A 27,708-nucleotide genomic window follows, 5' to 3' on the forward strand; every position below is an offset into this window, starting at 1 on the left:
ATTTTCACAATTTGTGGCTAGCAGTTTGAGCACAGAAGCGATTCTAACCTTTATGGTAAAAGTCTTTCTTTTTTCCATTTCGTTTCCTATGGACAGACATGAGGCCATTAGCATTTGACAGCTTCGACTTTGACGTTTTTGTCAGCATATCATTCCCTTGCCATGGTTGCCAACTTGCTGCACGGCTTCCCAACTACAGTTCAGCACAAATTTGAGAGTATTTATGGCTGTCAAAATTGCCCCAAACTGTAAAACAATGCACACTGTACAAGACAGTTTTCTTGAAACTGGATCTATCCTTCACAAACTACATAGTGCAAGCCTGCTACTACAATCATTGGTGAAAACAGTGAATTCCCAGAAAGGGCATTCGCAAAAAGCCAGGTAAGGTCTATTTGCAGAGGGATGCACTTGAACTCGGCATCAACAAATGTTTGATTCAGTTGATGCTTTGGAGAGTGAGAGAGCTGTACTCGTATCAAGCTTCTGATGCTGAACAATCTCAAGTGTAAATTGCACAAAGCGTTGTAGTAGCAGGACTTTCATAACGCTTCTCCATCTGGCGGTGAACACGACAGGAAAACCTCTTAGCAGGTGTCAATTTAATTCCAATATCAATTGGCGAGCCATGGTTAGGGGAATGAAAGCGTACAAAAACAGGGAAGCTCAAGCTGCCAAATGCTGATGGTCTATAGCAGTGGTCTACCAACATGGTGCCCGCGGGCACCAGGTAGCCCGTGAAGACCACTTGAGTAGCCCGCCAGTGCCTGGACATTGTGATTTGCTAGTAGAAATTATGATTTAAAAATGCAAACATTGGCAGTACTGTGAGACATTTCGAAACACGATCAAAGTCTGACAATTTAAATCATCAAGTATTAAAAATAACCCATCCTCATATTATTGAAGGTATTTTGGACAAATATGTTATTTCAGACGTGTATCAATTTGGTAGCCCTTCACACAATCGGTACACATGAAGTTGCTCTCACCCTCAAAAATGTTGGTGACACCTGGTCTATAGTTACTTTTGGGACATCCTGTATAAAATCTATTCCTACTTTTGCACATTGCTGCATGTATTTACATTAAAAAAACACTGCCACTATATTTACAGCGCCACAAAGTCAAAAACTAAAAAAGTAATCAGTATTTTCACATTGCATTTAGCCTAGATCAAAACATCTGTCATTTATTTTTTTAAGGGTGATTTTACAAGATTTAAATGATCAGCACATCAGCAAGCTCTGTAGTAGCCTGGAAATGATCCTAATCATTTGAACTTGGTGTGTTGCAGTTGGGAGAGATGGAAAACATGCATTATAACGGCCCTCGAGGACAAGAGTCTGACACCCGTGGTTTTAATTATTCTAAGGTTTTTACTGCGGTCAGATCTAACGCTCGCCGATCATTTCTGGAGGCAAGTTTCCATATACAGTCATCCCTTGCTATAACATGGATCATTTGCCACTGCTTTGCTGTTTCATGGATTTTTTGCGTGCATTTTTTTCTTACAGTGTATTGTGTTCAGCAGCCTGATTGGCTAGGGGACTTTAGACTAATGTCAACACACGCCTCATCTCATCACTGTACAGCTTGTGAAATTTTCTCCATGACAAAACCCACAAACTGACAAAAGTATTTCTAAAAACTGGCAGTTGTTTTATATATATATATATATAAATATATATATATATATGATATATATATATATATATATATATAGATATATATATATATGAACGCTGGCGAATTTTGGACGCCGCTACTCCCCGTGATTTTTTGATTTTTAAGTCCATTTCATGTCAATTTTTTATCTTTTATAGCCGACATATTTTATGTCGACCTGCTTTTATGGTCACCGAGTGAACAATGATCAATCCACACTCGATCGGCCGAACTGTCATTACCTGTCATCGAGTATTGAGTTGTCGTTGAGTTGCGGCTAGCGGCTAGCTTACCCACTAACTGTTGCCGCTTCCCGACTTCATTACTCCGGTCCGGCTATGTCAATCAGCTGTGAGTGGCTTGCTTTCTGCTGGTTCGCTCTGTGTGTTTTCCACCACTCATTGGAAGCGCTTCACCAATATGCAGCCACTGAGCTCAAACTCAACTTTAATCAACACGGTCCACCACCGCCTGCTCTGCTCCAACACCCGGACATCCTTTACGTGCCCCGGCGAAGGTGCACTCACCGGGGCTCACGCCGAAACTATCAATACGACAACTCCAGCTCCATCAGGTCGTTCTGGTCCACCGCTCGCCGCCCACGGAAGAACACCGGACGCCGTGCGGATGCCTCTGTGTTGACACGCGTCCCGAGGTCGGATAGCATCGCGGTCGCTCGCAGCTGCACTCCTGTCAACGTTGGCCTACTGAACATCCGCTCCCTTACGAGCAAGGGCCAGTTCGTCCACGACCTCCTGACAGACCGTGAGTTTGACATTCTGTGTCTGACTGAGACCTGGCAGCAGCCAGATGATTATGGTACTCTTAATGAAGCTACTCCACCGGGCTTTGTTTATCACGCTGTGCCGCGCACGACTGGGAGGGGAGGCGGCCTCGCGATGATTCTGCGCGAGGATTGGAAATTTGCACCTGTAAATGTGCCTGCTTTTTTATCTTTTGAAGCGACTGTTATACAGCTCTCTGGATCAACTCCCACACTGATTGCCACTATTTACCGTCCACCAAAACCAAACAAGAATTTTATCACTGACATTACTACACTCCTCACTCATCTGTATACACTATCACCAAATGTGATTCTCTTAGGAGATTTTAATATACACATGGACAATATCAATGACTCACTTACCAAAGACTTTACCTCCTGTCTGGACAGTTTTGGTTTTCAACAGTATGTCAACTTTCCCACACACAGTAAAGGACATATTCTGGACTTGATCTGCTGTATTGGATTATTACCAACAAACTGTAAAACCGATCTCCTCCCATACACAGATCATCTATTGCTTTCATTCAATGTTAACCTGTCATTTTTCAAATCCAACCCACAACGCATTATACATTTCCGTAAAATCAAGGACATTAACCCGGACAATTTAGAATCACTTATCAACAACCTCCCCAGTACTGATTGTCTTTCTACAACAGATGAGTTTTTGACACACTACAATACAAATCTCCATAACATTCTCAATATCCTGGCCCCACTCAAAACCCGAACTGTCTCCTTCAACCAAACAGCACCCTGGTTTACCCCTACCCTCAGACAACTTAAATCAAAAGGCCGTCAACTTGAAAGATTATATAGAAAAACTGGACTCGCCATTCATAAAGAAATGTACACTACCCACTTTCTCCATTACAAGGACTCAATATCCAAAGCCAAATCAATCTTCTACTCTGGATTAATCAGTTCCAATGAAGGCAACCCCAGATCACTCTTTTCACTCATTTCTAAACTCACTAAACCTGCTGACACTCTTCCCTCACATCTCTATTCCACTGATTTTTGTAATACTCTGGCCTCATTTTTTACATCCAAAATCCAACTTATCCACCAGCAACTCACCCCTTCAGCTGCTCCTAACCCTCCTTCTCCATTCTCCCCGGTTCCTACCCACCTATTCTCTGCATTCACATCCCCATCTGTCCACCAAATCTCCATCTTAATCCAGAAGTCCAAATCCTCTACTTGTCAGCTTGACCCTCTCCCTACTGTTTTAGTCAAAGCTTCTATCCCGGCCCTCTCCCCTCTCATCACTAACATTATTCAAACTTCCCTCTCTACTGGCATTGTACCATCTCATCTCAAAACTGCTGCTGTCACTCCCATACTGAAGAAACCTGGCTCTGATCCCTGCGACTTGAACAACCTTCGTCCCATATCAAACCTTCCGTTCATCTCCAAACTTCTAGAGAAAACAGTAGCTGCTCAACTTCACACCCATCTTTCCTCCAATAAGCTATACGAACAATTTCAATCTGGCTTCCGTCCCCTCCATAGTACTGAAACTGCCCTCCTCAAAATATGCAATGACCTTCTTCTCTCTGCTGACTCCGGTTCACTCGCCATCCTCCTCCTGCTTGACCTCAGTGCAGCCTTTGACACCATCTCTCACTCCATCCTCCTCGACAGACTCTCCTCCATTGGCATCACCAGCATCCCCCTCTCCTGGTTCCGCTCCTATCTTTCTGACCGCACCCAGTTTATCCAGCTCAAACGTTTTAGATCTCACCCCTTTCCCCTCACTTCAGGTGTTCCTCAGGGTTCTGTCCTTGGCCCATTGCTATTTCTAATCTATCTTCTTCCCGTGGGTAATATCTTCAGGAAACATCACATTCATTTTCATTGCTACGCGGATGACACCCAGCTCTACATCTCTACCAAACCTAATACCGTACTTCCACCATCCTCCCTAACCAACTGCCTGCAGGAATTAAAATCTTGGTTCACCTCAAATTTCCTCAAACTGAATAGCAATAAAACTGAATTCCTCCTTATAGGCACTAAATCCAATCTAAACAAAATAAACAACTTCTCCATTCCCTTCGAAAGCTCTTCCATCTCCCCCTCCCCTCAGGTCAAGAGTCTGGGTGTCATCCTTGATAGCACCCTCTCCTTCACCTCACATATCAACCACATCACTCGTTCTGCATATTATCATCTTCGAAACATCCACCGGCTCCGCTCTTCTCTCACTCCTCAGTCCACTGCTATACTTGTACACACCCTCGTCACCTCGCGACTCGATTACTGTAATTCCCTTCTGTTTGGTCTCCCTCAAAAAACCCTCCATAAGCTTCAGCTGGTCCAAAATTCAGCCGCCCGCATTATCACACTCACGCCATACATAAACCATATTACACCTGTCCTCCAACATCTCCACTGGCTTCCCATTTTACACCGCATTCAATATAAAATCCTGCTACTCACATTCAAATCCATTCATGACCTAGCCCCTCCATACCTATCTGACCTCATCCATATTCCTACGCCTGTCCGCTCTCTTCGTTCCTCCTCCTCTGTCCTCCTCTCTGTCCCCCCTGCTCGCCTCGTCACCATGGGAAATAGAGCCTTCAGTCGCTCTGCTCCCCAGCTATGGAACTCACTCCCCGCTGACCTTCGTAATACAGCCTCATTAACACATTTCAAATCCCGCCTCAAAACACATCTGTTTCGACAAGCCTATTCACTCAGACCATAAAGCCATTGTTTTATTTATTTATTTTGTTGTATTTTTTCTTATCTTATTTGATGTAGTTTTTTAACATTGTACTCGTGATTTTAACTGCTTGTTGTAAGGTGTCCTTGAGTTTCTAGAAAGGCGCCCACAAATAAAATGTATTATTATTATTATTATTATATATATATATATATGTATATTTTAATGCTTAAGCCTGAATACAGGTTTAATCTTTGGCTTAATTGAATACAGTATTGTATTCGTAATAATTGTAAAAAATAAAGATGACTACTTTACGGATTTCACTTATTGGGGGTTCTTTTTGGAAAGTAACCCTCACGATAAAGGGGTGATTACTGTATAGTCAATGCAGTTTACACAGTTGCATGACTGGCAGCGTGAATGAAGCGTTTGAAGCGATGAGGACTTTTGGCAGTGTTGCGTTACCAACGCATAATTGGTGTTGAGAATGTACGTACTACATCAAATAAAGCCACAGCTGCACACGCACAGACACAGAGCCAAAAAAAGTTATGAAATAAAAAAGGCAAACAGCGTGGTGAACTAAGAGCAATGCGGGACAATATCATTGCAGTCTTGGCTGGCAACCAGTTCAGGGTACCCAACTGCCCCAAGACAACTGTGATAAACTCCAGCATGCCCGCGACTCTTGTGAGGATAAAGCGGTTCAGATAATGAATGGATCATTGAGGTTCACAACTCAGCCGGCTTTCACTAGTGGCTGGGACCAAGCCAAGAAGAGAATGGGAAGCAAGGAAGATGATGTATCAGGTGAGTGGACTGACTTGTTTTTAGCTGTTGAACAGTCCATCAAGATAGCATTTAGCCGCCAAAGCAAGAACACAACTAGCAATGTTCAAACATTGAAGAGCTCCTCCTTTTCTCAGCTCAAAGCAACCCGTGTAGTTCAACCGCGAGCAAACACATATGCGCCACACGCGGTGCAATATTTTGTGTTTGGTCACAACCTTATCATTAGCCGGTAACTCCTGTAAATAGCAAGGGTTCACTGTAAACCGTGTTGTCAGTGGTGTTAAAAAACGGGAAAAAGAAGACATGATGTCTCAAAAGTAGCTTAAGGAGAGCAGATGAAAAGTAAAAAATAAAAGAAATGGCGTACAGGTAGGAGACAAAATGATGCGTTACCAGCATCAGAAAATGAGATGAGTAACTTTCACAGCATGTCTGCATGACCACCTTCATTCATAACAACCCCCTCAAGGCCACGATGCAAACAAGTCTGCTTTAGAGAGAATCGACTCAACTGGAGAAGGACGGCTTGCGTGCTATCCTGACCACATTGTATGTGTTCAACCCCGGCGCATCAAACCCAGGGGACATGCCGTGCTTGTCGTATGCATAGAAGTTGAATAGTTGCCCATCCTGCGCCTCCAGGGAAACTGAGGCCGAGCCCACCCTAAGAACGCAGGGGTACTCCCTTTCAAAGACCACCTTGAAGATGCGCTCCACCAGGAAATTGAGTTTTATGGTCCGGTACGTTTTCGGAATCAGCTCTTCGATTTGAGGGCCGAATTGCTGCATGGTGAGAATGCCGTCCGAGCCGGCTTTTATTTCGTAGAAGGTGATGTTGCTGTAGGTGAAGAAGCCTACATAGGCCTCTGGATTTGGGGGTGCGAACAGCACCCTCTGGGCATCCCTGAATGCATTTTCTAAGGCAGGGACGATGTGACGGTAGGCTTTGGCCACAACGTCCTGCTTCTGGGACCGACCTCCGGCCATGAGCACAACCAGTCCAAGCTTGAGTCGTGGCACCAGGGAGAATGTGGCCGAATAGCCGTCAAGGTCGCCATCTTTGCGCACCATCTCGTAGCCCAGCAGCTCATTCACCTCCCACGGCGTCCCCGTGCGGTTGGCGAAGTAGTCCTTGTCGCACTTGAACAGCGGCGTGAGCATGATCTTCAAAGAGTCAGGATCCAGAAGCTTGCGGTGATAGGCACCCAGCAGCATCATGGCCAGCTTGGCCAGGTCTGCCGCTGTGGAGAACATCTGACCCGATGGGCGATACCAGCCCAAGTCATAGAGTGGGGCGGGCTTCCCATTGGAGTACACACCCACGGCCACCTGGCCCTGGAGGCCTGGCGTGATGTCAAAGCCGGTGTCCTCCATGCCCAGACGGTCCAGGATGTTGTCTGATACCCAGCGCTGGTAGTCCATGTTGACCACGCGCTCGGACATCACGTGAGCCAGCAGTGAGAAGGCGAGGTTGCTGTAGTGACATCTGGAAAGAGAAGCGTAGAGTTGAATTATATTAAAAGTCTATTTAGAGAAATGTTAACAAACAAGGCAAAACGCCATTGACGGGATAATGAACAGCTGCGTTGTGTTCCACCCCTTTAAACATTGGATTTTTAAACACAAACCATCAAGCAATACATGCAGAGAAGATTACAAAACAGTGCTCAGAGACATATATTCTTTATCCTCTTTTAAAAAGCTTACTGAAGAGCTATGACCATCTCCTTGTTCTCCATAATCCATGGATGTTTTTTGCCCCAAAGTGGGCAAAGCGCTATTTTTCTTCGTAAATAGATGGAAATAAACCGTTATCAATGTACACTAAAATTCACATGCACCTTTTTATTCATGCTCACATAAACTGACTACATTTAGGCATTTTGGTGCATATGAGCAATTGACAGTTTTTAAAACCCAATGGTCTCGACGAAGTGATCATTTAAAATGAATCAATTTGAGATGTTATCTGCTGGCACCTCACACTCGTGACCTGCTTGATGGTAGATGTCTTGAGGATGCACTTTTTTTCTTTTGAACTTCAAATAATGATAATGAGTGACAGGTAACATATATTTTTTTAAATCTTGATTTTTCCGTTTTCTAAAACTACGATTGCTGTAAAACACTTCACAGAGCTATTTATTTTCATACATTTTCATTTCACGTTGCTGCTTCACCTGCAAGTTCCTTACACTTTTTGTAAGAATTGTTCAAATGGTCGGTCAAGTGTCAATACTTATGTGAAATAGTACTTTGTAGTTAGCAATCATGTTTTTAGATGATTGGAGGTTTGTCCAAGTGCCGCGGTAATGCTACCTAGCTATCATTGAGGCGTTGTGCCTGGCAATACTAAACGAGATTTTGGAAACAACGATGGCATCACATAACAAATAAAACAGCCATAACCCAGTTCATTACAATATATTGTGTTGTTATGGTGATTTGAGGAAAAAAAAAGGTCATTTAAACGCAATATGCATAAAAATTGCCAGGGGATGCAGACAATAAAAAACAGGATTAGAGTTTGTCTGTACGAGTGTGTGTGCGTGCATTTGCATTTGTCTGCTCGTGGGGAGGGTACTATCCTTCACTCTCCCAACTGAACTCACTCAACCACTAGCAACTCCAGGTAAAACTGTCTAGAACCGCTAGTTAGAATAACCAGAGCCCTACTTGGTTCCCGGATCGGCGACAAGGACATCGTCCTGCAGAAGGTTGATCGCTGACTGAGTCTTTCCTTTCCAGAGGAGGTTTGTTGCCCTGAGTCTCCTGGGCAGGCCTAGTGTTGAAAATGAATCAGAGAATTGACCACAGCATTTGTATGCTTGTCACAGATATACACACAAACTTCTGTCAATATGTTGCCCTTCTTCTACATATTCTTGCACCGATCAATTCTCCCACACAAACAGCCATTAAATAGCTCTGATTCTTATCATGCAGGCCACGAAAGAACACAAGGTGCTGTACTGTCTAGATTATGGGTGTCAAACCTGTCACCGTAGTTACGTCCTTAGGGGTCCCGCAATTACAGTCAATGCAATCATGCGAGTGAGTCAGAGCAAATGTGGAGGGACCTGCTCCTGTCATATTGTTGCTGTCCAATCAATGTCCAAATTGTGAAAACTAAAAAAAAATAAATGAAAATACATATTTGAATAGGGCGGCCCGGTAGTCCAGTGGTTAGCACGTCGGCTTCACAGTTCAGAGGTACCGGGTTCGATTCCAGCTCCGGCCTCCCTGTGTGGAGTTTGCATGTTCTCCCCAGGCCTGCGTGGGTTTTCCCCGGGTGCTCCGGTTTCCTCCCACATTCCAAAGACATGCGTGGCAGGCTGATTGAACACTCTAAATTGTCCCTAGGTGTGAGTGTGAGCGTGGATGGTTGTTCGTCTCTGTGTGCCCTGTGATTGGCTGGCAACCGATTCAGGGTGTCCCCCGCCTACTGCACGGAGACAGCTGGGATAGGCTCCAGCACCCCCCGTGACCCTAGTGAGGATCAAGCGGTTCGGAAGATGAATGAATGAATGAACATATTTGAATAAAAAAGGGACAATTTGGATTTTAAAAAATGCAAAAATATGAAGCACAGTTCACTATTACATCGTTGCTGTCCGATAAAAAACTGGATGTTCGTTCCAATGTAATGTCAATTACTGAAACTGGTGTTGGGAGCTCAATTCTTTTGAGGGGCGTGACTGAGAAAGTCGTCATGTTTGGGACTCCCAAAATTCAGTTTTATCAAGATATGTGCACTTGCCAAAAACATTTTCACGATATTATTTTTATTTTCAGGAGCTTTGTTGAAATTATGCTGGAATATCTACCTGTGTTAAAATAAATAAATAAATAAATAAATAAATAAATAAATAAAACAAGCCATAACATTTTCAAACGGAATCGGAGTGAAGGGACCTTAGGAAGCTGAGAGCCTTCAGAATCGATGGGGAATTAGGAACATTTCTGCTCCATAGGTAGTTTTAATTGATGGTACATTAAAAAAATACAAGGCAAAATTCGAACATCAACCTCCGAGCGGTGAGGCAGACCGACAAACCAGCAGTCCACCATGCTTCCCTTATGTTACAAATCTCCTAAACTATTAAACGTTAATGAGTCTGGATGTAGAAATCACCAGAGAGCTGGCTGACCATCCTGCGCAGCGTCACCGAGGAGGAGCGAATAGGCACCTCGCCGCTGTCCAGAAAGATCAGGCCGTCCGTCACATATTTTAGCTCCGACTCGCGGGTCCTCCCCATGGGGTTCTTGATGGTGAAGTTGTCCACGTACTTCTCCAGCGGGTCGTCCAGTGAGCCGATCTTGCCCTCCTCCCACAGCCGGTACAGCATCAGCGTGGGGAAGATTTTGGACAGGCTGGCTATTCTGAAAACAAGAAAAAGCAAAGTTACTCATTGAGCAGCTTAAGCTTTCATCACGAGACATGTTGTTGTTATGGTTCCCCTCAGATGGTTGCTATATATGGGAAAAATATAAATCCATCCATAATCAAAGATGCTTATCCTGAACAGGGTCAGATGGGCGTGAGGGGTGGCACTGGAACATACCCCAGCTGACTTCAGGCGAACTACACCCTGAACTGGTCACCAGTCAGTCGCAGGGCACATTTAGAGACAAACAACCAGTCACACCCACATCCAACCCGTCACTGAGGGGCAACGGATCCCACACTGCGCGCACACAAGTCAGATGAGTGTACCAATACACCGTCAGCAACATTGGGTCAGATATAGAAATGTATGATCATGTCATCACGTTATATTGCATACACTACTTTACAAACAATCCATTCTCCATTGGATTGTTATGAAATACAATGTCCGTTTTCAACACTTCAACAATGACATCCATTTTCAACACTGCTTATCCTGAACAGGGTCGCGGGGAGTTCCTGGAGCCTTTCCCAGCTGACTTTGGACAGTAGGCAGACAACATCCTTAACTGGTTGCCAGTCACTCACAGGGTAGATATCGAGACAAACAACCATTCACACCTTCATCCACACCGTCACTGAGTGTGAACCAATCCATACAATGTCGGTATTTTTAAAAGAAAAGCAATACTTTTAAATTCAACTCAAATTCTTCATAGAGCACTTTATGCACTTTACCCATTCCTACTCAGGAAACTAAGGTCTTTTGGGGTTCAGGGGTCAACCATTATGTCTGCCATTGTCTGCTGGTCAGGCAGCATCTCAGCCCAGGACAGAGAGAGACTGGAGCGACTGGTCAGGAGGGCCAGTTCTGTCCTGGGCTGCTCCCTGGACACTGTGGAGGAGGTGGGCAACAGGAGGATGCTAGCTAAACTAAAAGCTATGATGGACTTTCCCTCCAACCCCCTCCAGCCCACCCTGACAGCACTGGGTAACTCCTTCAGCCAGAGACTGTTGCACCCGCACTGCAAGAAAGAGATACCACCGCTCATTCCTACCGATTGCTGTCAGGCTGTTAAATAAACACACGTGAAAACCTGGACTCAGTCCATACGTTATAAATAGCACAGCCACATTACGCGGCATACATGCAGTTGCATATCTATATACAGTATATATTGCGCGTCGTCCCGCACGCGGTCTGTCCTTCCGTCTGTCCCTTTTCAAAACGTACCTACTTCACCGCGCCGCTGCGCGCCGCCACTGCGCGCCGCCACTGCGCCGCTCAGGCAGTGGCTCACTACGATCGCGCGGGCATCTTAGCGAAAAAATGTTGTCTACCCACAAGCATGGCAATAAAATTGTTAGTTATTTAGTAGAGCTAAACATCTCTTTATTTTTGCGATAAGCAATGAAGATGAACAAAAAGTTGAACCAAGCAACAACACTTTTGTGGGCCGAAGGCCCACCTTACCAGCCTTCCGCAGGAACTAGCCGATGAGCCGCCCGGAGGGCGGCGAACCACCACCTTACCAGCCTTCCGCAGGAACTAGCTGATGAGCTCTAAAGCTCACTCTAAAATGGTTGAGTGATTTTCTGCACCAACTGTACAAACTGTCATCGTATTGTATTCAACCACTGATCACTTTAGCTCTGCTTGATACTTTGCACAATGTCTCACTTACTTTACCAAATGTCCTTGCATGCCTATTTGTCATGTCCTTGTTTACTGTTGGATTGATTATTTTTAGTCATCATACATTCGCTTATGCCTGACATGATAAATTGATTATGCTTGCAAAGAAGAACGCTTATGCTTGCAATCATTAATTGACAATGCCTGCAATGAAGAACGCTTCTGCTTTTAATAAAGATACATTCTTTATGTACTCACATTTTATCCATTATATACTCACTTTTATAATCAAGAATGCTTAGTGCACTGTTTTGAAGTTTAGGGACGCAACCACCTTTCCGAGGACGTGGTTGGGAAGAGATAAGTGTTAAGACTAAACAGTGAGCAAGGGTGAACAGTGAATGGAGCCATCAACACCAGCTGCGGCGTGATGTTTTTGTGACAATTGCACACATGTACGTAATTTGCACTCACATACACACACATAGTCAAACAAGTTCAGTGTTTGTTCAACAGCCCCCACCCTTTAGGTTGGACACATCTATGTAGTAGCTTTCCCAATAAATGAGGAGGTGAAGGGGGAGATCGTTAATGTTACGTGCCGAGAACTGAAACCGAACGCTTCTCCTCGTTCCCTCCTGGTACCAGAATCGAGTCTCCTGTCTCCTCCTTTTGTTTATTCCTGAGTGTCAAATTGGACAAACCTGACATTTACAATGATACTAATGCAGCGTGTTATACCGGAGACAAATTCCTTGTGTGTTCTCCATACTTGGCCAATAAAGAGGATTCTGAATCTTATCTTATCTTATCTTATCTTATCTTATCTTATCTTAAGAACAATAACAGGTGAAAGAAACAACTGGAGATGTTTGAGGGAGGTCTGCATTACAGTAATCCAGCCAAGGTGGGATGAAGCCATGGATTTCTGATTCAAAGTGCTCGTCTGTCAAAGGTCTTTACCTTTAGGTGTCAAAAGCTGGACTTTTGGAGTTATGCTTATCCACTTTAAATTCACCGCCCAACTTAAAACCCAAGTCTGAGACACTTGGCTTCACAAAGTGTGGTAACGGACCCAACTCAACATGGAGGGATTTACAAAAGCCAAGGAGAACAGATTTGTCTTTTTTTCTCATTAAAGATTAATAAAGGTTCAAAGGCTGCCAGAGCTTTAATCCCTTCAAGGCATAATAAAAGCAGTTGTTGGGAGAAGGCACTTCTCTTCTTGAGTGGCACATAAATCTGTCATTAGTGTAGCAATGGAATGAAAACTCTCTCGACGAGAAAGACTGAAATGTCTTTCTGTTTATTTTAAGGTTATCATAATTGAGAAAAAAAACAGTGACTTAAAAAAATCATTTCTAAGTGACGTTCACACTTTTGAACGATAACAAATTGAATTTACAGTCACAAGTGATGTCAATTTTTGCAACCAAATATTTAAGGATACAGCTTTCGGTTAATTTATATTAAGAAGGGATTCGGTGAGAAAATGCTTGTAATATATTTTAAATGTTAATATTTTGGTACAAATTTTCATCCTTTTGTCACAAAATATATATAGGACACTCTAGTGGCTTTTGTGGGCCATGTTTAATGATTAGTGGACCAGATCTGCCCCCCTAAGGCCCCCATTTTACATGAGAAAAACCTCACAGCACACCCAAACCCTAAAATAACGTCACAAAAATTAAGAATACAGAAATAATGATCTCGTCTCATCAGAAATTGACCATTTAATTGAACACAAAGCCGACCTACTTACAAAAAGCCTTAACTTAATCTGTTGTATGAATGGTCACTGTGTCTTTCCCTGCTAGCTGGTTGCCATTGACAGCAGCGTCTCGATACACGTCCAAGTAGAAAGCTGCCTATATCTCAGCAAATAGAAATAAATTGCCTGCCTTTTTCAACACAATTACATAATCATCTCGCAGTGTGTAAAATGGAGCGTCACCATCATCTTGTCTTAAAAGGACTGAATGATTTCCTTGTTCTGAGCCACATGTGGATTGTCTATGCATTCTTCTACAACTAAATAATTTTGTGACCACCAGCTCAAGCTAATTCAAAGTCGACACAGAATTACATCGTCCCTGTAAAGTAGAACTAGATTTGTTTCTGCTTACATTATACATTTAAGATAACTGTGTTTAAAATGAGCCAATGCTGAGAAAAATAGACTCCTGAATTATGGAGAAACTTGCTTTTTCTCTTTTATTTTTTTTCCTGATTTTTTTCAAGTGTAGATAGAATCACAGAGCCTGCGGAATGGCTTTCGGGAGGAATCTACAAGATGATTGGTGTAGGAAAAAAATCCATGCATCCATTATCCAATCTTTTTATTCTGATGAGAGTTGCGGGCATGCTGGAGCCTATCCTAGGTGCCTTCGGGCACGAACTGGTTGGCAGCCAATCGCAGGGCACACATAGAGAAACACCCATTGATGATCACAATCACACTTAGGGACAATTTTGAGGATTCCATTAACCTGCCATGCATGTTTTTGGAATGCGGGAGGAAACCGGAGTACCCGGAGAAAACCCATGCAGGCATGGGGAAAATGTGCAAACCAGTCAACCACGATTCCACCGGAGGAAAAATTGAAAATTAATTTACGGGACAGACAGAAAAGCCTTAGAGAACCAAACACCCAAAAATGAGCTAGAAAAGGGGTTTGTGGTTATTTGAAGTTGCCACTTTGAGCAAATTCCAGGGAATTTGTTCCAATGAACTGCTGTTCATGAGATTTGCTCCAAGTAGGTCGCCAAGATACATGCACGTTGCTGCATTGTGACACTTTTTCCCTTGGAATGCATATGCTTCCATGAACAAAATTACGAAAAGAACTAAATAAATAAATAAATGTAGAAACAAAATTATATTGTAAAATCACCTGTAGATGGTATACTCATTGGGGGGTCCTGAGAATGCATCTGAGCTGTTCCTTTTGCCAAAATTGCCGGTCCATAAAACTGTGTCGTTCAGGATGACTATGGCGGAGAGAGCCGGGAGACTAACTGGATTGATGCTCTGGCGAAGCAAAATGTCCACCTGCAGGGGCAACAGACAACACATTCAGGGATGGAAAAAAACCAATTTTCAATGCATGTTGGAATGATCCAATGATGCCAGACTGGCCGACGCTTCTTAAAGCAGCATATGTTCAAGCGTCTGTCAAGTCAACCAGTGCGTCCTGAAACCTTCACAATGATGTCATTAGCTTCCATATGTTCTGTCGCGTCTCGCTCGGCTGGCAGAAAACATGCAAAGAAGTAAAGAATAAATGTTCTTTTTTCCTTGAGGGAAGCACACGGGAAATGTTGTTTCGACTGTACTGGTTAGAAAGCACTTTTTGTTATTTTTTTTCCTCTATTTATTTTTGCTTTTTCCTTTTTTTCCCTCCTCAATTCATTTTTGCTCTTTGGCAGGATTTTTTTTTAAACATTTATAGCTCAGACCCATATGGTGCTCATCTATAAGTGCCTTTAATGACAGTTACGTAACGTTATCTGCCTCATAATGCAAAAGATAACAGCATATTTCGCTATCCACCATGAATGCAATGGGGAAACAAAGAAAAATACAGCGTTCTGAAATGTTTTCTACTTCTGTTCATTTATTTCCCCTTATTTATTGCAAAGCTATTTTAGACTGCTATGTTTTTTTAAATCATTTTTTTTTGTTGAGGAAATGTAGCATTTTGAGATTTCGCTCAGTGTATTATGAATGAGATGTATTATTATTATTTTTATTATTATGATTATTATTTCCTGTCACAATTTAAGCGTCCCCTCACCTTAACATTCAAATGGTACAGACCTGTCGGTCCAATCCAAGCTTCCAGTGAAAATGAAAGTAACCCGCAAACTATCAAACGGATAAACAAACAAAAATATAACACTCTAGAAGATTTTCAGATGCATAACATTTATTTTCCCTTTTTGCTGACACTATGATCCATGCTGCTCTGTGCAAATAGAGGTTTCTGACCATCTGAATGAATGTATCATGATATCCCGCAGGAGTAGAAAAGTTGCCTGCTAACTAAAGTGACAAACAAAAAAAAAACCTCTCTTCCACTTATTTGAATTTATTTTTTATTTTTCTTATGCCAAAATGCAAATCGTAGATTATTGTCCCTTGAATCCGGTGCTTCTCAATTATTGTTTGTTATGCTCTCCCTATGTCGAGGAAAACATTTAGCCACCCCCAAGGAAGAAGAAAACATTTTGGCATATATATATATATATATGTATATATGTATATATACATATATATATATATATATATATATATATATATATATATATATATATATATATATATATATATATATATATATATATATATATATACATATATATATATATATATATATATATATATATATATATATATACATATATATATATATATATATATATATATATATATATATATATATATATATTATATTATATATAATATTTGAAGAGCATTAATTTTCCTGGGCTAAACAATAAAATAAACAGTGCGACTGCCACCTACTGTCGTGGATGTGTAGTTACAAAGCGCATTCCCTGGGATCACACGCGCCCCCCATGTTCAATCTTTTTCTGTGCTCTATATCGCCTCAGGATTAGCAGTGCATCTGTTCCGTACGTCTAGCACAGATACAGTACACCCACTGACTTGAATCTCTCACTCTCGTACCTTTTCCAGTGACTCTTTCAGAGCAGGAATGGGATGCTGTAGTGGAACAGGCTCAGGAAAGCGAGGACACCTCATCTCGGATTTGGCATTGTCACCCAGCCCTTCATCTGGCCGTCAAAATGGAAATCAAGAACAAGTGGGAAAAGACACTGACTACAGGGAGCATGTATGTACACTTCACCTGACAACTAAGAAAAATAAATTCCATATGTTGCGGCAATCGGAGGGCATCAATTCTTTCCCCGTCGTGCTTGCATAATATGTTAATGCTCAAACTATAATTTGCATTTTGAACGTGAAAATGAGAACATTGCATTGTGACATGTGGCGCTCATCTTTTCACACGGAGGCCGGACTTGGCAAATACGTGTGGAGTTCTATTCACAGTTACGAATCTGATATTTGTCATCTGCGATGCATTCGAGAAACTCTAATATCCAGAGATAAAATTGAATGGACTAAATGTGAAATAAGGATTGCAATTTTGATCATGTAAAACGGTAAAAAGTAAAACTAAAAGAAATAGCCACTTGTGTTGCGTGGCCCTATTTAGAGGTGAGCGAGAGAATGAGTAGGGAGCAGTACCCTTAGGTGTGAATAAACATAGCTGTGTCCATGTTACACAACCCCTTCTCCCCACAAAAATAAGAAAAAATAAATAAAAAAGGATGTTGTATGGTATACTGGTACTAAGGTTTGCAGGCATCATGCTGTCAAATATGATACAGTACTATGCCACATATTTTAAATACGGGGTCTCAAAAAATGGAGCAACAGCAGTCTTCAACTCTGTGTCTCAAGCAGGCTCTGCCTTTTTGGGGAAAAATAAAGATTTTTAAAAATTGTCTAAAACCTTGCGATCCTGTGTACTTTCCAGGTGCACACTTCCACACCCACCTGCCAAATAACACGTGTCAATTAGAGTACGGATCTGTGCATTCTGACAATGCAGAGGACACATTGCTAAACCAAAGTAATTCTGATGTTTTTGGCAATACTGTATACATAACGGCTTACTTCAGATAGACCAAAGATTTAATTGGTTGAGTAATTTAGTTCAGTTTAATTTGATTTAGGTCGGCAAATCCTTCTCAAAATGACGATGTTAGCATTAGCAATCTAGTCGACAAACATTTTTAGCTTCTTGAATTGTTTAGATTGTTGGCAACAGCTCGAAATTGCGTGACTACCTTTATTCGTGCAAGTGAAGATGAAAGTGACATGAGACAAATGCTTACTTCCCCCCAATGGACAACTCTCTGGTTTTAGTGTGAGTTGCACTCCTAATTTGTATGGATGTAGTTTTCACAAGCAAAACCCAATCTTATGCTGACAAGACATTCAGTGCTATTTATTGTTTGAAAAGTCAATTTAAGAGGTAATATGGACAAATCTTGAGATGTTTCAATATTTTCTCACATTAAAATGTGTCTTTACAATTTGTCAACAGGCAAGCAAATTTTCTGTATTTCACCTTTAAAAGATGGGCACAGCTTTATTTTGAGCATTGACATTCCTGGTCCGCTGTACTGACTTTTTGATTAGTTTTGACAGTTGGCAATGGTTTGAACACTCTAAAACCATCTGAAAGCATCAAATACCCCAAGTAGAGCTTTTCATCATCAAGTGTCGAGTTAGCTGACGAATGCCTTACAGTACTTATGTAATATCACATTTGATGGATGGGCAATCTGGGCATGCACTCCAGAGAGCCAACTATTTGTACACAAGTCATCAAAAAGTAAATTCTCGATAATATGATAGCTCCCTCCCGTTTTTTTTTTGGGGGGGGGGGGGTGGTTTTGACTGTTGGAAACAGTTTGAGGACTCTAAAACCTGTCCAAAAGGCTGAAAAGGCACTCACCTGGCTGCACCTTTGGAAGCTGATATTGCCAGAAGAAGCATCCCGTCATCACCATGGACAGCACGAGGAAGAACACCAAACCCACTTGGGTCCATTTCACCTTCATTTTCTTGGTTTTTGTGATTCCTTGGAACGGGATAGTGGGAGCAGGAGGAGGAGGAGGAGCCGGAGGGACGGCGGCTGCGGCGGCGGCTGGAGGAGCTGTCTTGAATCGAAACACACATCACTCATTCATAAAAATCTTGCTCAAAGATGACTCGAATCCAAAACACAAGTGATCCCCTTGGCACTCCACACAATACTCACCTCCAGAGCGGGATGGCCGAGATTAACAGTGACACAGCAATCTTCTTACCACCCAATCAGTCACCTCAACATCATTCCGCATTATTTTCAACATTTGTCACATGTTGACAAATGGCACAATTGCGAACCGCCATGTCTGCTTTTTGCTAGTGCTGCACTGTAATCCGACCGCCGGTGCCACTCTTTCCCCAACACAATTCAATTTCCTCTCCTGTAGCTCGAGCCTGTTGACATCATAATCCCCAGATTTACTCCACCAAAGCATTCAGCTGGGGGTGGGTGTGGGAGGTGGATTTTAATCCCTAATCCCTGTGAATCACTTTGCTTCAGTCCATTCTGCCGAGGGCATCCCGCGAGATGGTCGGTGGTGGGATGTTGCCCAAGACGACGCAGCATTGGACCCCTGGGTTGGGTCTCTATACCTGTATGTCACTGCGGTGTGGCCATTGTGGTTCAAATGAGGAAATTTAGGCAATGCAACTTCATCGAGCACATTTCATACCCAAGCAACTCAATGTGCTTCACACAAGCAAAGACAGGACACCAACACGAATTTACAAACGCTACAGTTTAACAACATTCAGAAGCAGCATTTATCAACACGTCAGCAGAAAATATGACTGCACATATTGACAAGCAATGTGAAGAAATAACTAAAAGAGAAACATTTAAAAATGTTTTGACGACAAGATGAAGTCTGGGGAAAAAAAAACCTTTTGAACTTGTTTTTAAAAGTGGTGTAATTAAACTAGGGGCTGACTTCACTTCTGTTGGCAGTTTATTCAATTTGTGTGCAGCATAAGAGCTCCCCTGTGCCGGATGCAACATAGTCCAACCCTTTGCATTCAGTCAGAATCAAACCACTTGACAATTTAGTTGAGTTTTTTCCTTATTGAATGCCAGCCACAATTGAAAGTGCCCACAGCCTTTGTGGGTTTATAATTTTAAAAAAATGAGCAGATGGCAGACATTCACAAATACAGTAAATCACACAAAGAAAATCCCCTCACGTAGCATTCATGCACGTAACAGAAACTGAGCCAACTAAAATGGCTTCTTAACAGATATTTGAGTCTTTCTTCCGTTGATATTGCAAACAAATACATAGCCACATTTGACAGGTTACAAAATAATTGCTATTCATGTCTTAAAGCCAGATACCAAGTGTCGAATGCCAGACAGTATTTGCCAAATACAGCAAAGCCATTAAGGGCTACTACGCCTTATATAAGATAAGAAGGTAAGAAATCCTTTATTAGTCTCTCAATGGATAAATTCCCAATTGACAGCAGCAAAGTTATGAATGGAAGAAGTACAACAATAAAATATAGGAGCGTCTGGAAAGGCAGCCACTCTCAAGGCGCCATCTTGAAGTCAATATGTACTGAGTTATGATCAAACAATGGCATCCTAACAATACAATTGGTGCAGATGGTTTTCACTGAGCGATTCCTATTTTTCATGTCGCTAATACAGATTTAAATTAGTACCGCAGGTTGCAATGAACATATCTTCCTTAAAGATGACTTTTGTGGCTTTATTCTTGCAGTTTTGATTTTAAAAAAATACATGTGGCTCCGTCTTATCATCAATCAACAAAAGGGATATCTGTGTTGAAAAATCTCAGTATTAAATTACATTTTCTGTTCCCGAGGTTTGGATGGGGCGTTATCACAATATATGAGTGGTTTGTGGAAAAGCTCACTCCCAAAAGGATTGTGTGCAGGTGCTAATCTGGGTTACATAACCTGTGACAAAGGGCGCACACACACACGTGCACATGCGCGCCTTTTCACCTGCACTTGAAGCCCATCCATGGTGGCCTCCCTGAGCACTTTACTCCCGGCCTTGCCCATGCTTCCAATTCACCGGCTGTGACCTGACACAAAAACACAGAAACGGGGCCTCATTTGCATTTGCAAATGTATTCGTGTTCACATTCTGTATTTGTGCAAGATGGCGATATTCACACTATTGCGCACCAGCTAGTGAGCGCCACCTCACCCCTACGTCATCTAGACATAAAATATAACTCGGTTTATGAAACACACCCTGTTTCTAATAAGGCAGTCATATGCAGCTCTATAATGACAACATCTTCCAGTTATTGCAATAGGAAACAATATGGCCCATTATTATTATTTTTATTTCAATGACTATTTATTTGATTGCTGAAATAAATAAATGCACGCTAGAAATAATGCTGACAGATGCTTTCACTGAAAATATCACAAAAGACATGCATCATTTTAGATTAGAATGCTATTTAACACATGACCGAATATCAGATCAAACCCCATAAGCCATATTAATTATGTATCAAAACCCCAGATGATATAAAACTGTTATTGCATATCAATGTGTTTCGCGTTCTCTGTCTTTTTTTTTAAATTTACCAACATATTGCTACGTGTATCCACGAGGAGGCTGTATCATCTTTCAATGTCGAAAGAAGAGTAGTTTAACTATTTTAGTTCACAGTATTGTAGTGAGACCCGACCGATTAAATCTGCCAATTATGGTTCTTCAAACATTGGTCAAACAAACATCGTAAAAAAAAATGGGCCAAATAGGCCATGTTTCGCGATTTTATTAAATTGTATGCACTTGAATCATTTACTGTATTCTAACCATTTAATCAACCGAGTCATACCGTTCAATACAGTTTGTAGCCCAATGTTTACAAGCAATGGTTGGGTGAATTGACCTGAATGTTGACCTGAGTGTTTACATACAATCTAAAGTAACGATTTGTTTAAAAAAGACAAGGAAACATAGTACAACATCCATCCATCCATTCAACTGTTTGTTTTTAGGTGGTAGTTGGTGTAAATCATTTGAGATGCATTAGGGATTATTAGGAAGTACACAAGAATTATTCTTCTCATCCTTTGCAGTACAATGATATCAATGATGCACCACAAACCCAATGACCTGAAGTATCATTCAACTTTAATGCACCATTAAATATTTATAGCTAGTGTGTGTTGGAAATCTTGCCTTTGATATGGCCACAATGAGCATCGGTCAATTGATATGAAGAGTTATGTAGTAATTCAGCCCAGCATCATATTAAACTTGCACTGTAAAAAGATCAACCCATGAAATCTACTCAATAAATGTAGGGTAACAATTTGCAGCCACTTGAATTAGGTAGATTTGAATCATATATTTTGAGAAATGAGGACATTAATTCAAAAGCTATGAAATGATGTTGAATCAACTGAGAGAGATTGTCCCACGCTTGTGTCATATTTATGAAACAAATACCATGATGTCCAACACAGAAATCCGTAGAGTGGGGAATATGTTGATCGAATACACTAAATTTACGTTCAACCACCCACACAGCAAAATAAACCTCATTTTCGCCAAACCAAAATATGGCCTAATTTTTTAATCCAAATTTGCAGATGCGCTTTGGGGCGAGGCCAGGAACACCCAGAATCTATCAAATCATAAAAATCTAGAACTAGACAAGTGCCCCATGGAAATTACGAAGCGGCCTACATTCTGTTCCAAATTGTCAGATGACTCGTGTGCGAGGCAGGTCCGTGAGCTGTGTCGCAACCAGGGGGGCTCAAGAACATTCTAGGGAGGCTTCAGCCCATTAAAATAGGCCTAACCACACCACTGAGTGTCGGTATAAATTACTCTTTTTTTTTAAAAGACTGACTACCGAAAATAATCAGGTACATTTTCATGATGGGTAAAATGTAACACACTCCCAAATCATTTTTTTAAATTTTTATTTTTATTTTTTACAGTGTGTGGCTTCTAGACACAGACTCATCAATCTTATAGATATACTCGTAAATTCCAATGAAGCAATAATAACCAACGCGTTGCCGTGACAGCCAGTGTCGCAGAATTATTGTAGGCAGGACTGCACACAAGCACATTATATAAACCCCGTAATGAGTCAAACTGCTTTTTTTTAGGCCATGAGATGCCCCATGGTCATTCGCTCCTTGTCCACTTACCTCAGGATCTATCGGTGACGCTGCTTTTGGGTCTTTCTTGACACGGAGACGTGGTTAAAAAAACCCGAAATATTCCACTTTGCTACAGTTCTGAGTTTGGGAGCTCGGGATGCTCGCCTGACAGATGTTGGTCTCATAGTTATGACTAAATCCGACTCGTATCAAACCCAGCATTCTGGATTAAGCAGCACAGCCAATGGCCACATCTGTCATTGCACTTTTCTGTGTGTGTGTGTGTGTGTGTGTGTGTGTGTGTGTGTGTGTGTGTGTGTGTGTGTGTGTGTGTGTGTGTGTGTGTGTGTGTGTGTGTGTGTGTGTATGTGTGGGTGTGTGTGTGTGTGTGTGTGTGTGCATGAATTTTCACTTTGGGATGACAAGTTGACTGAATGAAAAAAAAACACTCACTCCCATGCAGTTTACCAACCAGACAGAGATTATAGTAATGATGTGAATTTGCTTTGTGGTGTACTGCAAAACATATGCCAGGGTAGCTTGGATTCCTCAAATCAGAGAGTCTTGTGTCTCACAGTCTGGAGTCATACTTACCAACACACTTAAACACTGGAGGGCACTGTACCAAAGATTTACAGATTACATATGACAAATTTTGGGTAAGACTTTAGCAAGCATCCCGGAACTTGACATGCTTGATTTGCTTTCTCGGGCCACATACAATGATGTGGCGAGCCAGATCTGGCCCCCGGGCCTTGGCTTTGAAAATTGTGCGTGAGAGTCTCTAAATTGTGTTACAAGCAAAGCATGTATGGTTTCCAAATAGGGTTTCAAGCATGGTTTGGTGTCCCAAAGTTGAGTTCAAACCAAGGTTCAGGTTTTAAATTAGGGTTTCAAGTCAAGATTGGGGTTTCAAATTAAGTGGGGATTTAAACCTGGGTTAGGGTCTCAAAGACAAGTTAGGATTATAAAAGAAGAGTTTTAAACTCAGGTTTGATGTTTTTATCAAGATGTACCAATGGATATCCATGCAGAATTTTCCATAGACCTAACATCAGGTCAGACAGACGCATGCAGGGTCAGTTTGTCAGCCTCGGATTGCAACAACCATGTTCGTGACCGACGCGCCACGACTGGAATAATTTTCGTGGCATGGCGACAAAAAAACTAATTGACTTCTCTCATGCACTTTCACCAGAGAATTAATATGCAGGCTACACACTTAAGTGCACGCGGCAGCTTCATGTGCAGAGGCTTGGGCTTAACTCAAACTGTCGCGTTCAATGGCTCTCACATGCAAAATTTGTCCACTCTAACGAGTGTGCGTTTGCATGCATGCGTTTGATGCACCGAACCTGATAGTTTATTCAGTTCAACATTCTCACAGTGTCATTATTTAGTCCATGCATACAATTTACACGTGTCATGGGCCTGTGTCACTTCATCGTCTCCATGTTGATGCTATCTCCATTTAATTAATGCCTCATATTGTATGCTCCCCTATTATATATGTATCGACGTAAAACCTTTTCCATTATTCCACGAACTCACTTGCCGGTAATCCTTACATTAGGAGGACAAAGCAACTTGAAATGTTTCAATGCTTTGCTTTTGTTGAGCAATAAATGACAGCAGCTGCCTGCAGTTCTTTTCATGACCTCGCCTCAGAAAATAAAAACAGGCAAGACAAACATTTTCACACTACAGATAGCAATAAGTGGTGCCTTGACATTCGCGTGTGATCTGACAGGCGAAGTTTATGAGAGAAAAACCGTCATTCTGACTTTTTTTTTTCTTTTTTTCTGCTTTGGTCATAGGTAATTAGGGCTTTAAAAGGACTCCCAGACCGAACACTCAGTGTCAGGTCACTGTTGCTCTTGCTACTGTCATGTTTGTTTGTTTGCTGTTCCTTTGCTGCAGTTATGTTTGTTCTAGTAGTGTTTTGGTTATTGATAGTTTTTGTTTAAGTCATGGTTTTTGCTTGTTACTTTGGACTTTGTTTTGGATTTAGTTTTCTGTGTTTTATCAATACACTTCTTCAAATACACTTTGCTCCTCCCTCCTGCCTGCTTTTTGGGGTCCACCACCACCACGCAATGTGACAACAACCAGCAGTATTTTGATGGATAACGAACAATTCTTCCAAAAAGAGACTTCAAGCTGGTTAAGGTCACCCCTTGTTGAAATTTACTGTCCAAATAAACACAAAACAGAGAATTACACATTTCAAATTTAAAACAACCAAACAACATTGAATGAAGAATGGCCTGTGAGTATAATGCTAACATATTATGGAAAATGCAATTGACATGCTAAAACACATGCATATATTCTTTATCCTCCATGAAAAATGACAAATATTACAGGCAGTACTGTATTACACAAGATTGTTCTCATGTCCTGGACTGTGTAAATTCACTCCGCCACTTGGTCTGTGTACAATTGTGAAGTTTGCGGTGTTCAGTCTCTGAACATATGCTGCATACGGTGGCCTGGAACTGCAATACACAAGAACAAAATGGCAAAAAATAAATAAATAGTAAAAATAAAAAATAACCTGAGGAAACCAATCACAAGAGCAAATTTAAAAAGCACGAAAATTACATGAAAAAACTACAGTATATAAAATATTAAAATAATACATGACATATTAAAAAAGAACGTCATTGCAAATTAAAAATGGTTCTCAACTGACCTAGCTGGTTCAATAAAGGTTACTGGTATTATAAAAAACAAAACGGAACAATGAAAACAAATAAACACCAAATCAAAAATTACAAAAACAAATAATTAAACACAACAGCACATGGAAATTAAACACACAAAAACAAATAAAACAACACAAAAAACATATATACTTGATTGCAAATGACTAATACATGAGTGATTCATGACTGAGGTTCTTGAAGCAGGAAATACTGACCTCTAGTGGACCAAAAGAAAAAAGAATGCAGTGGCTCGATGACTCTCCCCTCCACAAACAATATATTTCTTTTTATTTAAATGGCAGATGATGACCAAGCAGAGGCATCTTGTACATTCTATTGACAAATTCCCAATTGCTTTCATTAAGTTCTTGATTGTTTTATTCTCACTTCGTCCTAGTATTTTCAACGTCATAACTAATGGCTTGAAAGTAGTCGTGTCATTTCTGTGTTCGTGTCGTTAAAAATGCTTCTTTCCATTGCTTTTTTTCCTAGAGATTTTTTTCACCGAAAATAATAAACCCCACAACTTGTCAAACAGCCAAATCAAGGTCCAAGTGTTTAAATGCAATGTGTTCAAGTACGAAAGCAGGCGTGGTCTACATTTTGAAATTGAAAACAGTTCATAAATATTTTTATAACGTGCGTTTATCAAAATATCCTTAGGTTTAAAGAGGCATAGTAGACTTTTCGCTCATTTGAGCTGCCATTTCTCCACTGTCAGCCCTCCAACCTTCTTCTGCGGGGCCAATGCAGAGTTCGGCGTTCATTATAATGATGACCGGCACTGGCGGTAGAAGAGGATTGTGACAGGGAAAACGCCCACAGTCCGAACCACAAAGATGAAGTAAAAGCATCATCTGTATTTTTAGCGGTGAATGTTGTGAGTCATCAACAAAACTCAAACATACAATTGTCAATTAGCGTAGGGGGCTTCACAGCAGCAACTAAGCTGACCATTCCCATGCCGTTTATCAGAAGCTAACAACAACTTTGAGATCCTCGTATTTCTATGTCGACTGGTCGTTGCTGGAAATCGGCTTTGAAGCTTGCCAGATTGCCAGGTCACGGGCAAATACTGTAAACATTTATCCAAAAACAACCCATTAGTCACGATTTGGCAACATTTGAAACTAGGCAGATGGGAAGCTATTTACTTGGGTTGTTTTCATTCACGTCATTCTTGTTGGGTGGGCTGGCGCGCCAGGGACCCAACTATTTGTTTAAAAGTGATTGAAAAACTAAATTTGAAGAAAGTAACTGACATAGCAGTGTCATGTTATGGCCACTGGATGATGCCAGAGTTACATCAATGTTTTTAATTTTTTTGCGGCAGGAGAGAGGCGCTTCTGAGTATTTTTAACAATAGGACTGTTGGGGGAGGCCCAAGTCTTAGGCAAATACATTAAAAGGTGTCAAAAATCCTCTGTGTTAAAACAACTTCACAGAATGAGAGCTATACGCACATTGCATGGAAATTAAGTTGATACTATTTACCTTACAATGATGTCATATAATTTGCCAACTTCCTCCGAGGGCCGCATACAGAAAAATTGAAGCACCACTTTGACATTCTTTAACCTTATTGTTATTATTTTTTTAATGCACCAAAACCATCGAGCACAGTATCCCAAGAGAATGTATGTACCCTGCACTGAGCAAATCTCCACATTCAGAAATAAAATGTTCAAGCTGTAGGAAGATAAAAAAGCAGTTATTTCAGGATCATTAATGTGATCCAGGGCGGCCCGGTAGTCCAGTGAAACTTAGCCTTGATAATTAAAGGAACAGTGTGTAAACTTTTGTTGATATTTCAGTGTTCATTATTTTGAAAATTCACTATAAATTTCAACAATATGGCCCCCCGCCCCACAAATAAAATGTTCGATCACATCAAAATATTTTTGTAAATGTAATTGTGGGTAAAGTAATCACTAATTATATTTCCGTACATAGAGCGCACCACGCCTACAGGAGGCTCCCATGTTTCGCTGCCATCTTTCTGCTACCGATACTCAAAGGAGACAAATTTAGCGAAGGTAGTTCCTCAATATTATGAGCACGTGTCTAACAACATTCACTTACTCTGTCACTTGAGGGAATAGTAGAAGTCGTTTGGGTTGACATGTTGCTTGTACCTCTGCTGAAGAAGTAATTAATTAGTTCACTACTAGACGACAGTGTGTACACACTGCACCTTTAACTGTCAGTTTGCTTCAAATGCAATTGCACCAATTCTATGTAACTTA

The 27,708-nt window shown here is 41.3% G+C and overlaps 1 protein-coding gene across 2 annotated transcripts; it reads right to left on the reverse strand.

Annotated features, from left to right (window-relative positions):
* Positions 1-5,323: 5,323 nt before the first annotated feature.
* On the reverse strand, positions 5,324-22,935 carry lactbl1b (lactamase, beta-like 1b). 2 transcript variants are annotated; one of them, XM_052077118.1, is made up of 8 exons: positions 22,803-22,935; positions 20,616-20,698; positions 18,514-18,718; positions 16,650-16,756; positions 14,851-15,008; positions 10,063-10,310; positions 8,604-8,709; positions 5,324-7,413 (listed from the first exon to the last, which is right to left on the reverse strand). In XM_052077118.1, the coding sequence occupies exons 2-8, from the start codon at positions 20,673-20,675 to the stop codon at positions 6,435-6,437; spliced, it is 1,863 nt and encodes a 620-aa protein (XP_051933078.1). In that variant the 5' UTR covers positions 20,676-20,698; positions 22,803-22,935; the 3' UTR covers positions 5,324-6,434. The 2 variants fall into 2 exon arrangements, with proteins under 2 accessions (XP_051933078.1, XP_051933079.1); XM_052077119.1 differs by lacking the exons at positions 20,616-20,698; positions 22,803-22,935 and adding an exon at positions 18,820-19,903.
* Positions 22,936-27,708: the final 4,773 nt, after the last annotated feature.

Source organism: Hippocampus zosterae, chromosome 9 (assembly GCF_025434085.1).
Source record: "Hippocampus zosterae strain Florida chromosome 9, ASM2543408v3, whole genome shotgun sequence".
NCBI lineage: Eukaryota > Metazoa > Chordata > Actinopteri > Syngnathiformes > Syngnathidae > Hippocampus > Hippocampus zosterae.

Excerpts from the sequence above, each read along its gene's own strand:
- lactbl1b (XM_052077118.1), bottom strand. The coding sequence starts at position 20,675 with ATGGGCAAGGCCGGGAGTAAAGTGCTCAGGGAGGCCACCATGGATGGG. Across the intron at positions 18,719-20,615 it reads TGGATGGGCTTCAAGTGCAG|ACAGCTCCTCCAGCCGCCGC; the intron begins GTGAAAAGGCGC and ends TTTCGATTCAAG. Across the intron at positions 10,311-14,850 it reads AATGAGTATACCATCTACAG|AATAGCCAGCCTGTCCAAAA; the intron begins GTGATTTTACAA and ends TCTTGTTTTCAG.